The 15,405-nt window shown below is 61.1% G+C and overlaps 1 protein-coding gene and 1 long non-coding RNA gene across 2 annotated transcripts; one reads left to right on the forward strand and one right to left on the reverse strand.

Annotated features, from left to right (window-relative positions):
* Nucleotides 1-656: 656 nt before the first annotated feature.
* Nucleotides 657-3,483, reverse strand: LOC311152492. The gene is made up of 3 exons (XR_014616075.1): nt 3,439-3,483; nt 2,769-2,983; nt 657-934 (listed from the first exon to the last, which is right to left on the reverse strand). It is a non-coding gene; the product is annotated as an uncharacterized lncRNA (long non-coding RNA).
* Nucleotides 3,484-3,762: 279 nt separating this feature from the next.
* On the forward strand, nt 3,763-14,846 carry CCM2 (CCM2 scaffold protein). Its single transcript, XM_084226414.1, has 10 exons — nt 3,763-3,992; nt 8,182-8,355; nt 8,613-8,696; nt 8,980-9,163; nt 9,614-9,750; nt 10,516-10,651; nt 11,275-11,332; nt 11,982-12,120; nt 12,861-12,999; nt 13,946-14,846. Exons 1-10 carry the CDS (start codon nt 3,963-3,965, stop codon nt 14,215-14,217), a joined length of 1,353 nt encoding a protein of 450 aa, XP_084082540.1. The 5' UTR covers nt 3,763-3,962; the 3' UTR covers nt 14,218-14,846.
* The last annotated feature ends 559 nt before the right edge of the window (nt 14,847-15,405 follow it).

Consider the following 15,405-nt stretch of genomic DNA (forward strand, 5'->3'; position numbering starts at 1 on the left):
TCTCCCCACCTCCCGCGGCCCCCCAGTGTCCGGTTGTGTATCTGGGGCTCCAGGCCGCCTCGGTGGTCCCAGGGACACCTTGTTCTGCCCCAGGGCTGCTCCAGCAAGGCAGATAAACCAGAGTAACAGGAGCTCATCCTACAATATTCCAGTAATGCATTTAACCCGTTAACGTAACCATCTGCTCCGTTATTATGCATGCATTTAGTTGTCTGAGCCATTAATGGAGCTATTTGATGATCCAGGAGCCCAGCAGGAGCACACCTGAGCCACCGATTCCAGCTGGGAACTGCACCCTGCCTCACAGCCAGCGTGTGTCCTTGTTCTTGTCCCATGTCCCGTGTCCTTGTCCCAGCTCTGCAGCCGCCCAGTCGGGCACCAGGGACTGGGGACACAGGATGTGAGCTCAGGGACAAGGGCACCAAGACCCAAGGACATTGGGACACTGTGGCTCAGGGAAATGGAGCCACCTGAGCCTGGGACACGGGGACAGCAAGCCAGGTGACCCTGGGGACACGGGGTGGGCTCCTGCTCCCCTGGGGAATCTCAGCCCCAGCACCTGGAGCATCCCCTTCCCCTCCCACCGAATCCCTATCTTTATCCCCTTTTACCAGAAACAGAAAATAAAACAGCTTTGGAATCCAAACACATTAAAACTGTGGGTTCACGTTTAATTCCCCGACTCGGGTGTTGCTGAATCCTCCTGGTTCCTCCACAGGGAATCGGCCCTGCTGCTCCAGCTCTGGATATGTCCCTGTGGGATAATGGAACAGCCTGGGAAGGGTGGGCAGAGCTGAGGCCCGGCAGGAGACACCCAGCACACACCTCCTGCTGGCTCGTTAACCAGAACGGTGTTAATTACACCGACAACAGCCTTGCACCCCCTTCCTCCTTCCTGGGGGCTTCCCGATCCCTCTGCTTCACCACGGAGAGCCTGCAATGGCAAAGGCAGGAATGTCAGTCACGGGCCCTGCTGCCCCTAGAGCCTCTGCTCTCCCCAAATCCCAGTGGGGCCGGGGGATCCCTAACCACCCCAGGATGTCCGGGGTTTCCATAACCACCCCAGGATGTCTGGGGTTTCCATAACCACCCCAGGATGTCCAGGTGTCCATGACCACCCCAGGATGTCTGGGGTTTCCATAACCACCCCAGGATGTCCAGGTGTCCATAACCACCCCAGGATGTCCAAGTGTCCATAACCATCCCAGGATGTCCAGGTGTCCCTAACCATCCCAGGATGTCCAGGTGTCCCTAACCACCCCAGGATGTCCAGATGTCCATAACCACCCCAGGATGTCCAGATGTCCATAACCATCCCAGGATGTCCAGGTGTCCCTAACCATCCCAGGATGTCCAGGTGTCCCTAACCATCCCAGGATGTCCAGGTGTCCATAACCACCCCAGGATGTCCAGGTGTCCCTAGCAATCCCAGAATGTCCAGGTGTCCCTAACCACCCCAGGATGTCCAGGTGTCCCTAACAATCCCACAATGTCCAGGTGTCCATAACCACCCCAGGATGTCTGGGGTTTCCATAACCACCCCAGGATGTCCAGGTGTCCATAACCACCCCAGGATGTCCAGGTGTCCCTAACCACCCCAGGATGTCCGGGGTTTCCATAACCACCCCAGGATGTCCAGGTGTCCCTAACCATCCCAGGATGTCCAGGTGTCCATAACCACCCCAGGATGTCCAGGTGTCCCTAACAATCCCAGAATGGCCAGGTGTCCCTAACCACCCCAGGATGTCCAGGTGTCCCTAACAATCCCACAATGTCCAGGTGTCCATAACCACCCCAGGATGTCCAGGTGTCCCTAACAATCCCAGAATGTCTGGGGTTTCCATAACCACCCCAGGATGTCCAGGTGTCCCTAACAATCCCACAATGTCCAGGTGTCCATAACCACCCCAGGATGTCCAGGTGTCCCTAACCACCCCAGGATGTCCAGGTGTCCCTAACAATCCCAGAATGTCCAGGTGTCCCTAACCACCCCAGGATGTCCGGGGTTTCCATAACCACCCCAGGATGTCCAGGTGTCCCTAACAATCCCAGAATGTCCAGGTGTCCATAACCACCCCAGGATGTCCAGGTGTCCCTAACCACCCCAGGATGTCCAGGTGTCCCTAACCACCCCAGGATGTCCGGGGTTTCCATAACCACCCCAGGATGTCCAGGTGTCCCTAACAATCCCAGAATGTCCAGGTGTCCCTAACCACCCCAGGATGTCCAGGTGTCCCTAACCACCCCAGGATGTCCAGGTGTCCATAACAATCCCAGGATGTCCAGGTGTCCCTAACCACCCCAGGATGTCCGGGGTTTCCATAACCACCCCAGGATGTCCAGGTGTCCCTAACCACCCCAGGATGTCCAGGTGTCCATAACCACCCCAGGATGTCCGGGGTTTCCATAACCACCCCCGGGAGGTGCCGGGAGCGGCCTCAAACGGCCCCGGGATGCTCTGGCAGCGCTGCAGGAATGGTGGGAGCCACGCCAGGCCCCCCCACGCTGGAGCCTGCGGCGGGAAGGGCCAGGGACACTCGGGCACGGCAGATCCCGGGCTCTGCAGGAGCCCCGGGATGCACTGGCAGCTCGGTGGCACTCACGGGGTGACACGGGGACAGCCCAGGAACGTGGCCTCACAGCCCACGGTGACACCAGGGCCTGGCAGGCTCCCAGGAGCCGAACTGCCCGACATTCCCGCGGCATTCCAGCCCTGCAGACCCCCCTGGGCAGCCAAGGAGCAGGGCAGAGCTGGGGCTGGCCCTCACCTGGGCAGCGGTGTCAGCAAGTGACTCCTGCCAGGATGGAGCTCCATGTCTCAGTCACGGCATTCCCGGGGAATTTCAGCCCTGGGAGACGACGGCCCGAGGCCTTGGTAGCCTTAATTAGCCAAAATTGGGCTAATTAGGGTGCTAGGTCCCTTGAATCCACTTCATTCTTCCCGGTGGCTTCCGGAATCCCTCTGGATGCTCAGAGCAGGAGCCTGGAACGGAGAAGGGCAGGAATGTCACCGGCCCCACCGCGCCGGCCCCTGCCCGGGGGTTTCGGGCTCCCGCAGTCCCCCCCTTGTCCCACCCAGCCCGGGCATGTCCGAGGATTCTATGACCGCCCCCGGGAAGCGCCGGGAGCGGCCTCAAACGGCCCCGGGATGCTCTGGCAGCGCTACAGGAATGGCAGGGGCCACGCCAGGCCCCTCCATGCTGGAGCCTGCGGCGGGAATCCGCTCCCGAGGAAGCCTCGAACCCCGGGACAGCCCCGGCAGCCCTGCCCGGAACGCACCGCGGCCTCTCAGGACCGCGGCGGGGCCCGATGGGCGGGAAGCGCCGCAGCCCGCGCGGCCCCGGGAGCCATCTGAGGTGCGGCGGCCCGCGGAGGCGGCCCCGGCGGCGGGGGCCCGCGGATGGCGGCGGATGCGCACGGCCTGCCATCGCCCCTCACCTGCGGCTGCGGCGGCCATGGCCGAGAGAGCGGGCGCCTCGTGATGACGTCACGGACACGCGGAGCGGGACCAGCGCGTTGATGGCACTGGTGGGCGGGGCCAGGGGGAGGGGCGTGGTCTTTAGGGCGCGTGTGTGGTCGCAATATGACATCACAACGGAGGAGGGGCTATGGGGCGTGGTCTCACGGTGATGGGCGTGGCCGGCAGTGCTCACCGACGGAGGGCGTGGGTTTGAGGTGGGCGTGGCTCGCTGCGCCGACCGTTTGGCGCAGGCGCACTGCGCTCGTCTCTCCCCGGCGGCGGGACGATGACGTCACCGGGAAGGCGCCGCCCAAGATGGCGGCGGGGCCGAGCCGCGGGCGCTGAGGCGGCGGCGGGACCGGGACCGCGATCGGGAACGCCACCGGGAGGCGGGGCTGGAGCAGGAACCGGGCGGGCCATGGCCGCCGCCGCCGCGCGTTGAGGCCCCGCCGCTCACCCGGGCCGGGATGCCCCGGGGGGGGCCCGGGCCGCCGCCGGAGCCATGGAGGAGGAGGGCAAGAAGGGCAAGAAGGTGAGAGCGGGGGCCCGGGGCAGAGGGGCAGCCGGGGTCGCGCTGTGCCCCCCGGGGGTGGCTCAGCCTGGGCCGGTCCGCCCCCTCCGGCGGTGCCCGGTCCCCTCCCGGGGCTGTTGCAGAGCCCCTTCCCGGGAGGCACCGGCTGCCGCTCCCCGGGAGGGTCTGCCCGCGTCCCCTTCCCCAGAGCCCCCAGCCCGGAACCTCCCGCTGTGACTGAGGGCTTGGAGAAGGTCATTAATTAATGGGGTTATTAGTGATGGAGCGATTAATGTATGAGTTTGCTAATTTATTTAAATTGTTACGGATGCAAATTAATTTAATTCATGCATCTATTAATTTATGCCTTTCTCATGTCTCCGGGGCTCTGCAGCTCCAGCCGTGCCCGTGTTGCCCTGGTTTCCCTCCTTTCAGCCCATTTCTGTGTCCCTGGGAGAGGCTCAGCCAGAGCTGCTCTGCACTCCTGGGGCAGCAGGATGGATCTGATCCCGGCGTTTGGGGGGAAATTGGAGATTTTGGGAGCCCCTGGCCTCACAGGCAGCAGGTTCCTGCTGGAGCCCTGCCTGGAGCAGAGCAAAACATTTCCAGAGTGGGTGAAGCTGAGTGGGATTTTTGGGGATTATCCCCCAGGGGTCCCAGACAGTCAGGTTTGGGAAGGAAACCCCCGTGATGCCATCAGCTGACCCCGGGAGCAGTTTCTCACCTGGAGACAGGACGGTCCTGCTTTTGGGAAGGAGTCAGGTCGCAGGGCTCCAGGGGTTTAGGCAGAGCTCAGGTGTGTCTCACCTGCTCCCTGGGGCACCCCACTGTGCTTCCTGGCACTGGGAAGAGTCTGGATTGTTCCCTCCTCCCTTCCCCAGGGACACGTTGGGCTGCCCCCCTGACCCTGTGATCCCACCTGGATGATCCCACCTGTCTTCCCTCTGATCCCTAAAGCCTCCTCAGGCCCTTTCCCAGGGCTGCTCCCACTTCCCTCCTGTCCTGATCCCATCCAGTTCCTCTGGAGCTGGCACCTGGCAGTGCCTGGGCCTTGGCCTCTCCTCAGCTGATCCATGGCCTTGGGGAGCTCCCTTGGAGAGAGTTTTCCATGGTTTTGGTGTCTGATTAGCCCCTGGAGCTGCTGCCTGTGGATCACCATTAGACCTGGGCAGTCTGGCTGCAGAGACGGGCAGATCCATCCTTGTCTTGCCCAGGTGTTCCAGCTGCAGGGAGAACTCTCCTTCCTGCTTTTCCCGCTCTGTGGATCATCCCAGCAGCACTCTGAGCTGAGGTGAAGGCATTGAGTTCCCCCAGTGCCGATCTAAAGGGAGCTCAGGGCAGCTTGGGTTGGGATAAGGAGGAAAATCCCAGCCTGGCTTTGGGGTCCAGTCCAGCTTTGGGTAAGATCTGACCTGGTTTAAACTGGAGCCCGGGAATTCCTTCCAGGAGCCCACAGTCCCTGGGTCTCACTGTGGTTATCCCAGGGGGAAGGGGGAGCTATCCTGGGAGGCAGGATGGATCCCTTCTGGAATTCTGCCTAGCTGTGGGAACCTGCCCAGGGCTGGGAGGGTTGGTGTCACACCTGGAGCCCCAGGTGAGGATGGATGCTCCCAGCGTGCCTATTCCCAGCAAGACGTGCGGGTGGAGGTGAATTTTCTGGGAGAGATTTCCCTGCTGCTCTGACTCCACACTCCCTGCCAGGGATCCAGGGTTTCCCTGAGGGAATTCCCTGTGCAGTCAGCTGTTAGTGTGAAATTCCCAGCTTTTCCAGCTCAGGGTGCCCTGGAGAACTGAGGCTGGTGCCGGTTGCCTCTCCCAGCAGCTGCTTCAGCGTTTCCCTCCTGAAACATGGACTGGCTGAGCTTGGAGTTGCAGCTTTGGGGGAAATCCTTCTTGAAATTCCTTTGTTATCCTGAATTTCCAGCCCTGTGCCCTGGGCTGATCCTCAGCATGGGCAGCAGGAAATGGGGATTCTGCCCCTCAGGTGAGACCCCACCCCAGAGCTGCCCCAGCCCTGAGCCAGCAGCACAAGGACCTGGAGCTGCTGCAAAGATCCAGGGGAGTCCCCAGAGCTGCTGCAGGGCTGGAGCCCCTCTGCTCTTTGGGATAAAATGGAGTTTAGAGTGTCCAGGCTGTGGGATGCTGGGGGAGTGTGGAGGTGCTGGGAGATTGGGAATTGGGATGGAGGAACTTCCACTGTCCCAGGCTGCTCCCAGCTCCATCCAGCCTGGCTTGGGACTGCCAGGGATCCAGGGGCAGCTACAGCTGCTCTGGGCAGGAAGAAGCTGTGCAGCCCATGGCCTCAGTGGACTGTGGGATCTTTGGGATTGGGAAAGCCTCTGGGAGCAGCACCTGGGGTCCAGCTGGGTGTTGGAACAAAACAGCTCTGAGCCTGGGAGAGAAACCAGGGCTCAGCCTCCCTTGGCACGGGGATGTTCCCTGCTGGGTGTGGCAGCGGCAGAGGGTGCAGGATTGGGGGTGCTTGCAGGGATTTGGGGGTGCAGGAGGCAGGATGGGAGCAGGGAATGGGCTCGTGCCCCGCCGTGGGTCCCTCCCCAGCCCGCTCTGTCACGTGGCACAGAGGAAGCTGTGGCCGTGGCACTTCCTGGCCCCGAGCGCCTCCATTGCAGCACCCCAAAAGGAGGAGAGCATTCCCTCGTTCCCTGCTCCCCCACGGCCCCTGCGGCCCCCCAGCACGGCTCCTGCTCCCCTGGGGGATTCCATGGAGGACGAGGTGGGTGCTGGCCCTCGGGGTGCCCCAAAGGCAGGAGCTGCTTCAGGCTGCGTCACAGCCCGAGGTGCCTCCAGCTGGGGTTTGGGGTCCTCAGTTCCTGCCCAGGACAGCCAGGGGGGCACGGAATCGTCCCAGCCTGAGGGATGCAGCCACAGCCTGGAGGGAAAAGGGGGTTTCTCCGGGTTGGGGTGGGCCTGGATCCTGCCTGGTGAAAGGGGAAGTGTCTGGCTACGACCTCGGTCCCGGTGGCACATTGCTGCATTGCTCTGCTTTGGATTCCTGAAGGATTCCTGTGGAAATGCATCCTTAGGCACTGGCAGGCAGGATTTCAGATGGGACATCCCAAAGTTGGAGAGTCCCCAAATCTCAGTTCTTGGTAAACTGACCTGTTGTGTTCAAGATTCCCTTCTTTCCAGAGCCCCAGCTCCTTGGAAGGATGATGGAATATCCTGGATGCTGTGTGTAGGGATGCTTCCCAAAAATCCACACTGCTGCTCCTGAGGCGGGGCTGTGGAGCTGTTTCCTCTCCTCTCTGTCCTGTAAGATCCCTTCATTTCTGTCTCCCTGATCCACGGGATGCTTTTCCAGGCCGGGCTGTCCCCAATGTCCTTGTGTTTCCCTGTGAGCTGGTAATTCCTGTTGTCCCAGGAGCTTTTCCTTGGTTTATAATTGATTAATCCACCACTGGAAGCATGTTCTCTGCTCCTTCAGATCCCACATTCCTTTCCCTTGCCCCTAAGGATCAGAAAAGCCAGGATGTGGTTGTCCTGAGGGGTGGGAAGCAGAGGCCACCAGGGAGCGGGACACTGGAGTCACATGTCCGAGGAGTTCCTAGATCCAGCCACTGCTCTGTCTGCTTCAAACATCCCCATCCCTTGGGAAAGCTGGAATGGGAGCAGTCTGGGGATGTTCCCAGTCATTTGTCCGGTGTGGAGCTTGGTGAGATCCACGTGGCATTTCCATGCCAAAGGACAGCTGTGTGTTGGCTCCGGTGGTTTTCCAAACCTGGCACTGCAGGGTTTGGAATTTCCCATTTTTCCCAGGGAAATCCACTTCCTGGGTCATTTGCTCATTGTTTGGTGTCTCCTTGGAACACTCTTGCCTGTTTCTTTGGCATTCCTTGTTGAGTTGCCCCATCAGATTTTCAGGGAGGTAAAAAACGATGGAGAATCTTTGTGGATCCACTGTTCACATGGAATATATTGTTGTATGTAAGAGTTGGATTTCTCTTACCTGGAAGGTTGAACACAGTGACTTTGGGGGGAACCCACCATGCTTAGGTAGTGAGAACGTTCAGCACTTGCTTTGTGTCCCAGGAAAAGGGTTTTCTCTGGAAAGCCATGGATGAATAGCTCCAGAGCAGGCGTTGTCCATGGGGCAAAAGCAGCAGGATGGGATCGAGGGTCACCGGGTAGGAGGGTCTGTGGGACCCCCCAGTGCCAACCGCAGGTGACCCCGGTGCTGTTGTGTCCCCAGCCTGGCATCGTGTCCCCGTTCAAGCGCGTGTTCCTGAAGGGAGAGAAGGGCCGGGACAAGAAGGCTCAGGAGAAGGTGACGGAGCGGCGCCCGCTGCACACCGTGGTGGTGGCGCTGCCCGACCGCGTGGAGCCCGACCTGCTGCTCCACGACTACATCGAGAAGGAAGTCAAGGTACCCACAGGGGCCCTGCTCCTGGGAATCCCTTCCTAATATCCCAGCTGGCAGTGGGAGCCCCTTCCTCCTTGTCCAGAGTTCCTCTCCAGCCCTGCTGCAGCCCCTTAGGCGCTGGAAGGTTTCTGCGGAGCTTCCTTTTGAGCATTCCCACCTCTCACCCATCTCCAGTTTTCCTTGGAGTGTCTCCATGACTCATTCTGCTGTGTCCAGGATGGTGTCCATGCTGTGGTAATGGTTTGGCTCTTCTCTCCCAGTATTTAGGGCAGCTCACTTCTATCCCAGGATACCTGAACCCCTCCAGCCGCACGGAGATCCTGCACTTGATCGACAATGCCAAGGTGAGCGCTCAGCTGCTCCGGGGCTCCCTCCAGCAGGCCCAGATCCAGGCTCACAGAGCCTCCTCAGCCCTGGGCCAGCTGCTGCTCTCCATCCTGCTGCTCCCAAAGGGGAAGCACCCCTGAGATGGATTTCCCAGAGGAACTGTGGCCCCTGCCCTGGAAATGTTCCAGGCCACGTTGGATGGGGAGCAGCCTGGATAGTGGAAGGGAGCTGGATAATCCCTAAGCTCCTTCCAGCCCCAGCCATTCCATGACTAAATCCGTGTGACTCCCGGTGTTGCAGAGAGCCCACCAGCTCCCGGGGCAGCTGACCCCGGAGCACGACGCCGTCATCAGCCTCTCTGCCTACAACATCAAACTGGTGTGGAGGGACGGGGAGGACCTGATCCTCAGGGTGCCCATCCACGACATCGCCTCCGTCTCTTACATCCGGGATGACTCCGCACACCTGGTTGTGCTCAAGACAGGTGAGCTGTGGCCATGAAGTTGGGATTGTCCTCTGGGAGCCACCTGGGACAGTGGGAGATGTGGGGCATGGCAGGGGGTGGGGCTGGGGGGGTCTTCAAGGTCTCTCTAACCCAAAGCATTCCATGAGGGTTCTGTGACACCTCGTTCCCTGTCCTGTGCATGTCACACTTGCATGGTTTGGGAATAGGGAGCTGGGGAGGGCTGAGCCAGGGATTTATCTGAATACAAACCTCCTGGATAGACTGTGGAATAAAGGAATAAATGCCTCAGGGGCTGGAAGTCTGGCGATGGAATTCTGATCTGTGAAAACAGCCATTCAACTGTCAAAACCAGCTCCAAATCGGAGGCTTTTCATCCCATTCTCCTGCTTCAGGGCTCTTTCCTCACCTGCAGGACTCCTTCCCACCCCTCCCTGCCCTGCCCTTCCCTCACCTCTCCTCTCCCCTCAGCTCAGGATCCTGGGATCTCGCCCAGCCAGAGCCTGTGTGCTGAGGGCTCCAAGGCGCTGACGTCGGGGTCGCTGTCGGAGAGCGCGGGGGGGCCCCTCGAGTCCTGCTGCCTGGTGGTCCTGGCCACAGAGAACAAGGTATGGCTGTCACTGCTCCATGGAACCCTGGGGGCACCCCAGCCTGGGCTCTGAGGCATTGGGATTGCTGGGAGGCTTCTGGCTCTCAGGTCGTGGTGATGGTGGAGCCACAAAATCCAGAGTGGCCAAGTCCTGTGGTGTGTCCGGATCCTTCCCTGCTCTCGCACCTCGTGGGTCACAAATTTAGGGATGCCAGGTGTGGCTGGGCATTGCTGGAGCACTGGGAGAAGGACTCCTGATCCCTGTGCCAACTCTGGGACACAGGAGGGTCTCCAGGAAGTGTTTCCCTTGGTCCCTGTTGTCCAGAGCCTTCTGCAGCAGCACAGAATCCATGAGGACAATCCCACAATGGGGTTTTGCTGATCAGGGTGTTTTTCCCTGTGCTGACCTGGGAATTTGTTTCATCCAGTGTCTGGATCCAGGGATTCCAGTCTCAGCCTCTCTGATCTCCACTGAGGGTGGAGCTTCACTCCCCTCATTCCCAGCTCTGACATTCCCTGGGGCATTCCTCTGGGATGAGCCAAAATCCCAGGGAGCTGCATGGAGGAGCCTCAGCACAGAATGTGGGGGCTCCTGGGTTGATGCTGGAGCATCCCAGCTCCTGCTGCTGGGTGGAAGAGGGTGGGAATGCTGGGAGGGTGATGGACCTGGGCTCTGCGCCTTCCCTGTCCTCGTGGGGGACCAGCACCCATCCCACAGAGCCAGAGGGAGAGGGAGGGGGATGTCCCTGCATGGGCCCTGCCACAGCTCCCTGCTCGTTCCCAGGTGGGTGCTGAGGAGCTGTGCTCCCTGCTCAGCCAAGTCTTCCAGATCGTTTACACCGAGTCCACCATCGACTTCCTGGACCGCGCCATCTTCGACGGCGCCTCGACGCCCACGCGGCACCTGTCCCTGCACAGCGGTGCGTGTGTCCTGCTGCTGGGCTGCTCCTGCCTCCCAGCACCCCTCTGGGGCCACACACAGCCACAGCAGGGAGGGGTTGGGGCTGGGAAAGCTCAGGAACCCCCCAGGGTCACACACAGCCACAGCCAGGAGTGGTTGGGGCTGGGAAAGCTCAGGAACCCCCCACAGCCCCTCCCCAGGGTCACACACAGCCACAGCCTGGAGTGGTTGGGGTTGGGAAAGCTCAGGAACCCCCCCCAGCCCCTCCCCAGGGTCACACACAGCCACAGCAGGGAGGGGTTGAGGTTGGAAAAGCCTCAGGAACCCCTGAGCCCACCCAGCCCCCAGCACTGCCCAGGCCACCACTGACCATGTTCCCATGTGCCACCTTCACAGGGTGGGGACTCCCACCCCTCCCTGGGCATCCTGTTGCAATGCCTGACCGCCCTTTCCGTGAAGGAATCTTTCTGAGATCCAGTCTGAACCTCCCCTGGCACAACATGAGGCTGTTTCCTCTTACCTGGTCATTCATTCCTGGCCTCCTCCCTTCCAGCCAAGTCAGAATCACTTTGTGTCTCCTGGCTTGGGAAGACACCAAGTTCGTGCCTCTCACATTCCATCTCCCAAATTTTTCCCCTGCAGATGACTCTTCCACCAAAGTGGACGTGAAGGAGCCCTTCGAGGCGGATGCCAGCACTTTGTGAGTGATCCATGGCCCCTGGAGCTGGGATTAACCCGGATCTGCTGCCCTCAGCACACCAGGGAGCTCAGCTGAGCCCAGCCAGGCCTGGGGGGTTGGCACGGATCCTGGGCCTGGGTTGTTCTGCCCTCAGCATTCCAGGAGTCACATCCACAGCCAGCAGTCCCTGTGTCAGCACCGTGCAGGGTCACCAGCTGGAGCTGGGAGCAGGGTTTCCCCAAAATTTGGGAAAACTTCTCCCTCCTGGAAACATGGACAGTGTTTGTGGGATAAAATCCTCGCACACAAACCATTGGTTAACATTGAGGGATGCTCTGGGAATGTTTAACATGGAGGAATTAGGAACCTTATTGAAAATTGCACATTTAAGCCCAGGGTAGGGAGTGTGGGGATTTTTCCCTGTGTTGCTCCCAAGGAGGAAGCAGCCAGAGGGATAACTCCCCACTGAGGGCTTTGTTGTCACTGTCACCAAAGCAGTGTTCAGTTCCCTGGGAGTCTGGGGGTGCCCTCAGGAGCTGGGGGCTTCCCGAATCATGGACTGTCCTGGCTTGGGAGGCACCCCAAGGAGCAGAGCCCAGCTCCAGCCCTGCCCAAGCCCCCCAGCAGCACCCCCCAGGCCCCAGGAGAGCTGACCCGTGCTGGGTGTCAGTTCCTTTGCAGACACGCTGGAAGCGGGGGACACGTCCCCGTCCTCCTTCTCGGCACGCCCGTCCCCACACGTCACCACGGCCAGCGAGAGCGAGCTCAGCACCACGGCCACCGAGCTGCTCCAGGACTACATGATGACGGTGGGCGTTGGGATTTGGGGCTGGGGACAGGCCTGGGGGGAGGGACAGGGCTGGGGGAGCAGCTCGTCCTCATCCTTCCCAGCCAGACTGGGCTTGGAGGGCCTGATCGTGGGCTCATGTCATGGAGTCATGGAATGGTTTGGGTGGGAAGGGGCTGTCAGGGTGATCCCATCCCACCCTGCCATGGCAGGGACACCTTCCACTAGCCCAGGCTTGCTCTAAGTCCCATCCAACCCCACCTGCGGCACTTCCTGGCATGGTTGGGTGTGGGGCAGCCACTGCTTCTCTGGGAAATCCATTCCAGTCCCTCACTACCCTCCCAGCCAAGAATTTTGTCCCAGTATCAGCATTTTCCCAGTGGGAAGCCATTCCCTGTGTCCTGTCCCTCCATCCCTTGTCCCCAGTCCCTCTCCAGCTCTCCTGGAGCCCCTTCAGGCCCTGCCAGGGCTCTGGGCTCTCCCTGGAGCTTCTCCTCTCCAGGTGAGCATTCCCAGCTCTCCAGCCTGGCTCAGCCCTGCAGCAGCTCCGGGGCTTTCTCTGGACTCTGCCTGTCCCACAGAGCACCCCCCACCCTTTTCCCTTTCCCAGCATCCACGTCCCCTGGTGCCCCGAGGCTCCAGGAGTCTCAGTCCCAGTGAGCCCCAGCCCAGCCTGGTTCCCGGGGTTCCTGGCCCTCTCCCTGGCATTCCCGGGGCTCCCAGCCGTGGTGCCAGGTGCCAGAGGGCCGTGCTGTCCCGCAGCTGCGCACCAAGCTGTCCTCGCAGGAGATCCAGCAGTTCGCCATGCTGCTGCACGAGTACCGCAACGGCGCCTCCATCCACGAGTTCTGCATCAACCTCAAGCAGCTCTACGGGGACAGCAGGAAATTCCTGCTCCTGGGTGAGTGGGAACGGCTCCCGAGCCGGGGGCACAGGGCTGCCGTGGAGGGTGAGGGCACAGGGGCCTTGGGGTGCCACCACCCGAGGAGAAACACCCCAGTCCATCTCCTGGGAGTCTTGGGGTGCCCTCAGCAGCTGGGGGCTTCCAGAGGCATGGACCATTCTGGGTTGGAAGGCAACCTAAGGATCAGAGCCCAGCTCCTGCCCCTGCACAAGCCCCCCAGAAATCCCAGCAGCACCTCCCCAGGCACCCCAAGGAGCTGTGGAGAGCTCACCCGTGCATTCCTCATTCCTGAGGGCAGCTGGGCCATCCAGCCCAGCTCATCCCACAGCCTCAGGCTCTCCTCAGAGCTGTTCCCTGCTCCCACTTGCCTGTGAAGCACCTGGGAACCTCCTCCAGACCTGGGAACCTCCTCCCGAGCCAGGGAATTTAATTCAGACCTGGAAATCTCCAGGCCAGGAAACTTCTCCAGACCAGGGATATTTTAACAACCTGGCCTCTGATATCCTAGGAAAACAGGTCAGGAACACAGAATCCTCCCAGGACAGGAGCAGTGTCTGCACCTGGGGCCTCTCAGCTGGCCTCACATATCCGAGGAAGAGAGCGTCAGGGATTTTAAATGCCCACAGAACACGAGCAGTGTGGTCTCACGTGGTCCCCCTCACCCCTGGGGACACTGAGGGGACAGGACAGATGTCCCTGATGGGACATATGATTGGGATAAGCTCACCAAAGCCCAACAAGATGCTGGGTGGGGAATTAGATCATTTGGAGCTCAGAAAATCCCCCCTGAGCTGGATTTTGCCCTCAGTGAGCAGTGGCTGCAGTCTCAGGTGTCAATGAAAGGGGGACCCTGGAGGTCTGGATGAGGTGGGAATGACCCAGGTGAGGAACCCCCGGTCCCTGTCCCGGCACTCACCGTGTCCCTGCTGTGTCCTGGCTCCAGGCCTGCGTCCCTTCATCCCCGAGAAGGACAGCCAGCACTTCGAGAACTTCCTGGAGACCATCGGGGTGAAGGATGGCCGCGGCATCATCACCGACAGCTTCGGCCGCTACCGCCGCTCGCTGGGCCCCGCCTCCGCCTCCAACGGCACCGCCGCCGGCAGCTCCGACGAGCAGTCCGTGCCCTCGGAGGAGGACGAGTGGGACAGGATGATCTCCCACATCAGCAGCGACATCGAGGCCCTGGGCTGCAGCCTGGACCGGGACTCGTCCTGAGGGAGCCCGGGAGCCGCGGCCGCTCCCACCAGGAACGCGGGGCTGCCCTCGGGGGGACCCGGGACGGGGGCACCCCCGGGGGACAGGGGCTGCCCTCGGGGGGACCCGGGACAGAGGCACCCCCAGGGGACAGGGGCTGCCCCCCATGGGGACATGGAATGTGGAGCTGATCCCGGGGTGATCCTGGGACATGGAGCTGCCCTCGGGGGGATCCAGGACACAGAGCTGCCCTTTGAGTGGGACATGGAACATGGATCTGCCCTAGGGGGACTCTGGAGCTGCCCTTGGAGGGGCCCAAGAACACCAACCTGTGCCCTCATGGAGATCCTGGAACATGGAGCTGCCCTTGGAGGGATCCCAGACCCCTCCTGTGGGATCTGGGGCCTCCGGCAGGGTGTCTGCACTGCCCCAGCCTCCTGAACAGCTCCAGGGGCTCCAGCTAGGACGTGGGGGACAGAGCTGGATTTGGATTTTGGGGGCAGATCTCCTCCCAGAGGGACAGATCTGCTCCTGAGCATCCCCACCTGCTCCTGAGGGATGTCCTGAGTGCTGGGATCTGCTCCCCCCCAGTTTACAGTTTGCACAGCGGGTCCCCCAGAACTGCCCCCCCAAATGAAGTTTTACCACAATGTGAATTTTTTCACTCTCTCGTCCATGGTACTGGAACATTCCTGAACATTCCAGCTGCCCCAGACTGGGATTTTCCCCAGTCACTGCCCCCCTCCTCACCCACCCCAGGGTCCTGCTGGGGAGAGGAGCTTGGTGGGACCCCCAGAGCCCCCTTTGTCTGCATCCCCTGGTTGTGGGGGGCTCCCTCCCTGGGTGGGGTCCCCAGATGGGCCTGGGAGGTCCCGTTACCCCACAGCCACACCCGGGGGCTCTGTCTCCTCCCCCAGGGGCCACATGCTGACTCGGCACTTTGGGAATCTAGAACATTCCAGAGGCCCCAAAGCCCCGCAGTGCCCATAACCCCTCTGCACCCTGCCCACACTGGGGTGTCCCCCCACACCGTCACCCCACTGGTGTCCCCACGTTTCCCAGGGCTATCCCAGCCCCTCCTCCCCCTGGAATTCAGGTGTCCCAGGAGCTGAGGCACCTCTGGGGGCACACAAAGTGTCCCCTCCTGCACCCTCCCCTTCCAACACCAAGGAAATGGAGAGCAGGAGAGGGTCCTGACACACCTGGGAT

Source organism: Fringilla coelebs (assembly GCF_963513975.1).
Source record: "Fringilla coelebs genome assembly, chromosome: 1".
In the NCBI taxonomy this organism is placed as follows: Eukaryota; Metazoa; Chordata; class Aves; order Passeriformes; family Fringillidae; genus Fringilla; species Fringilla coelebs.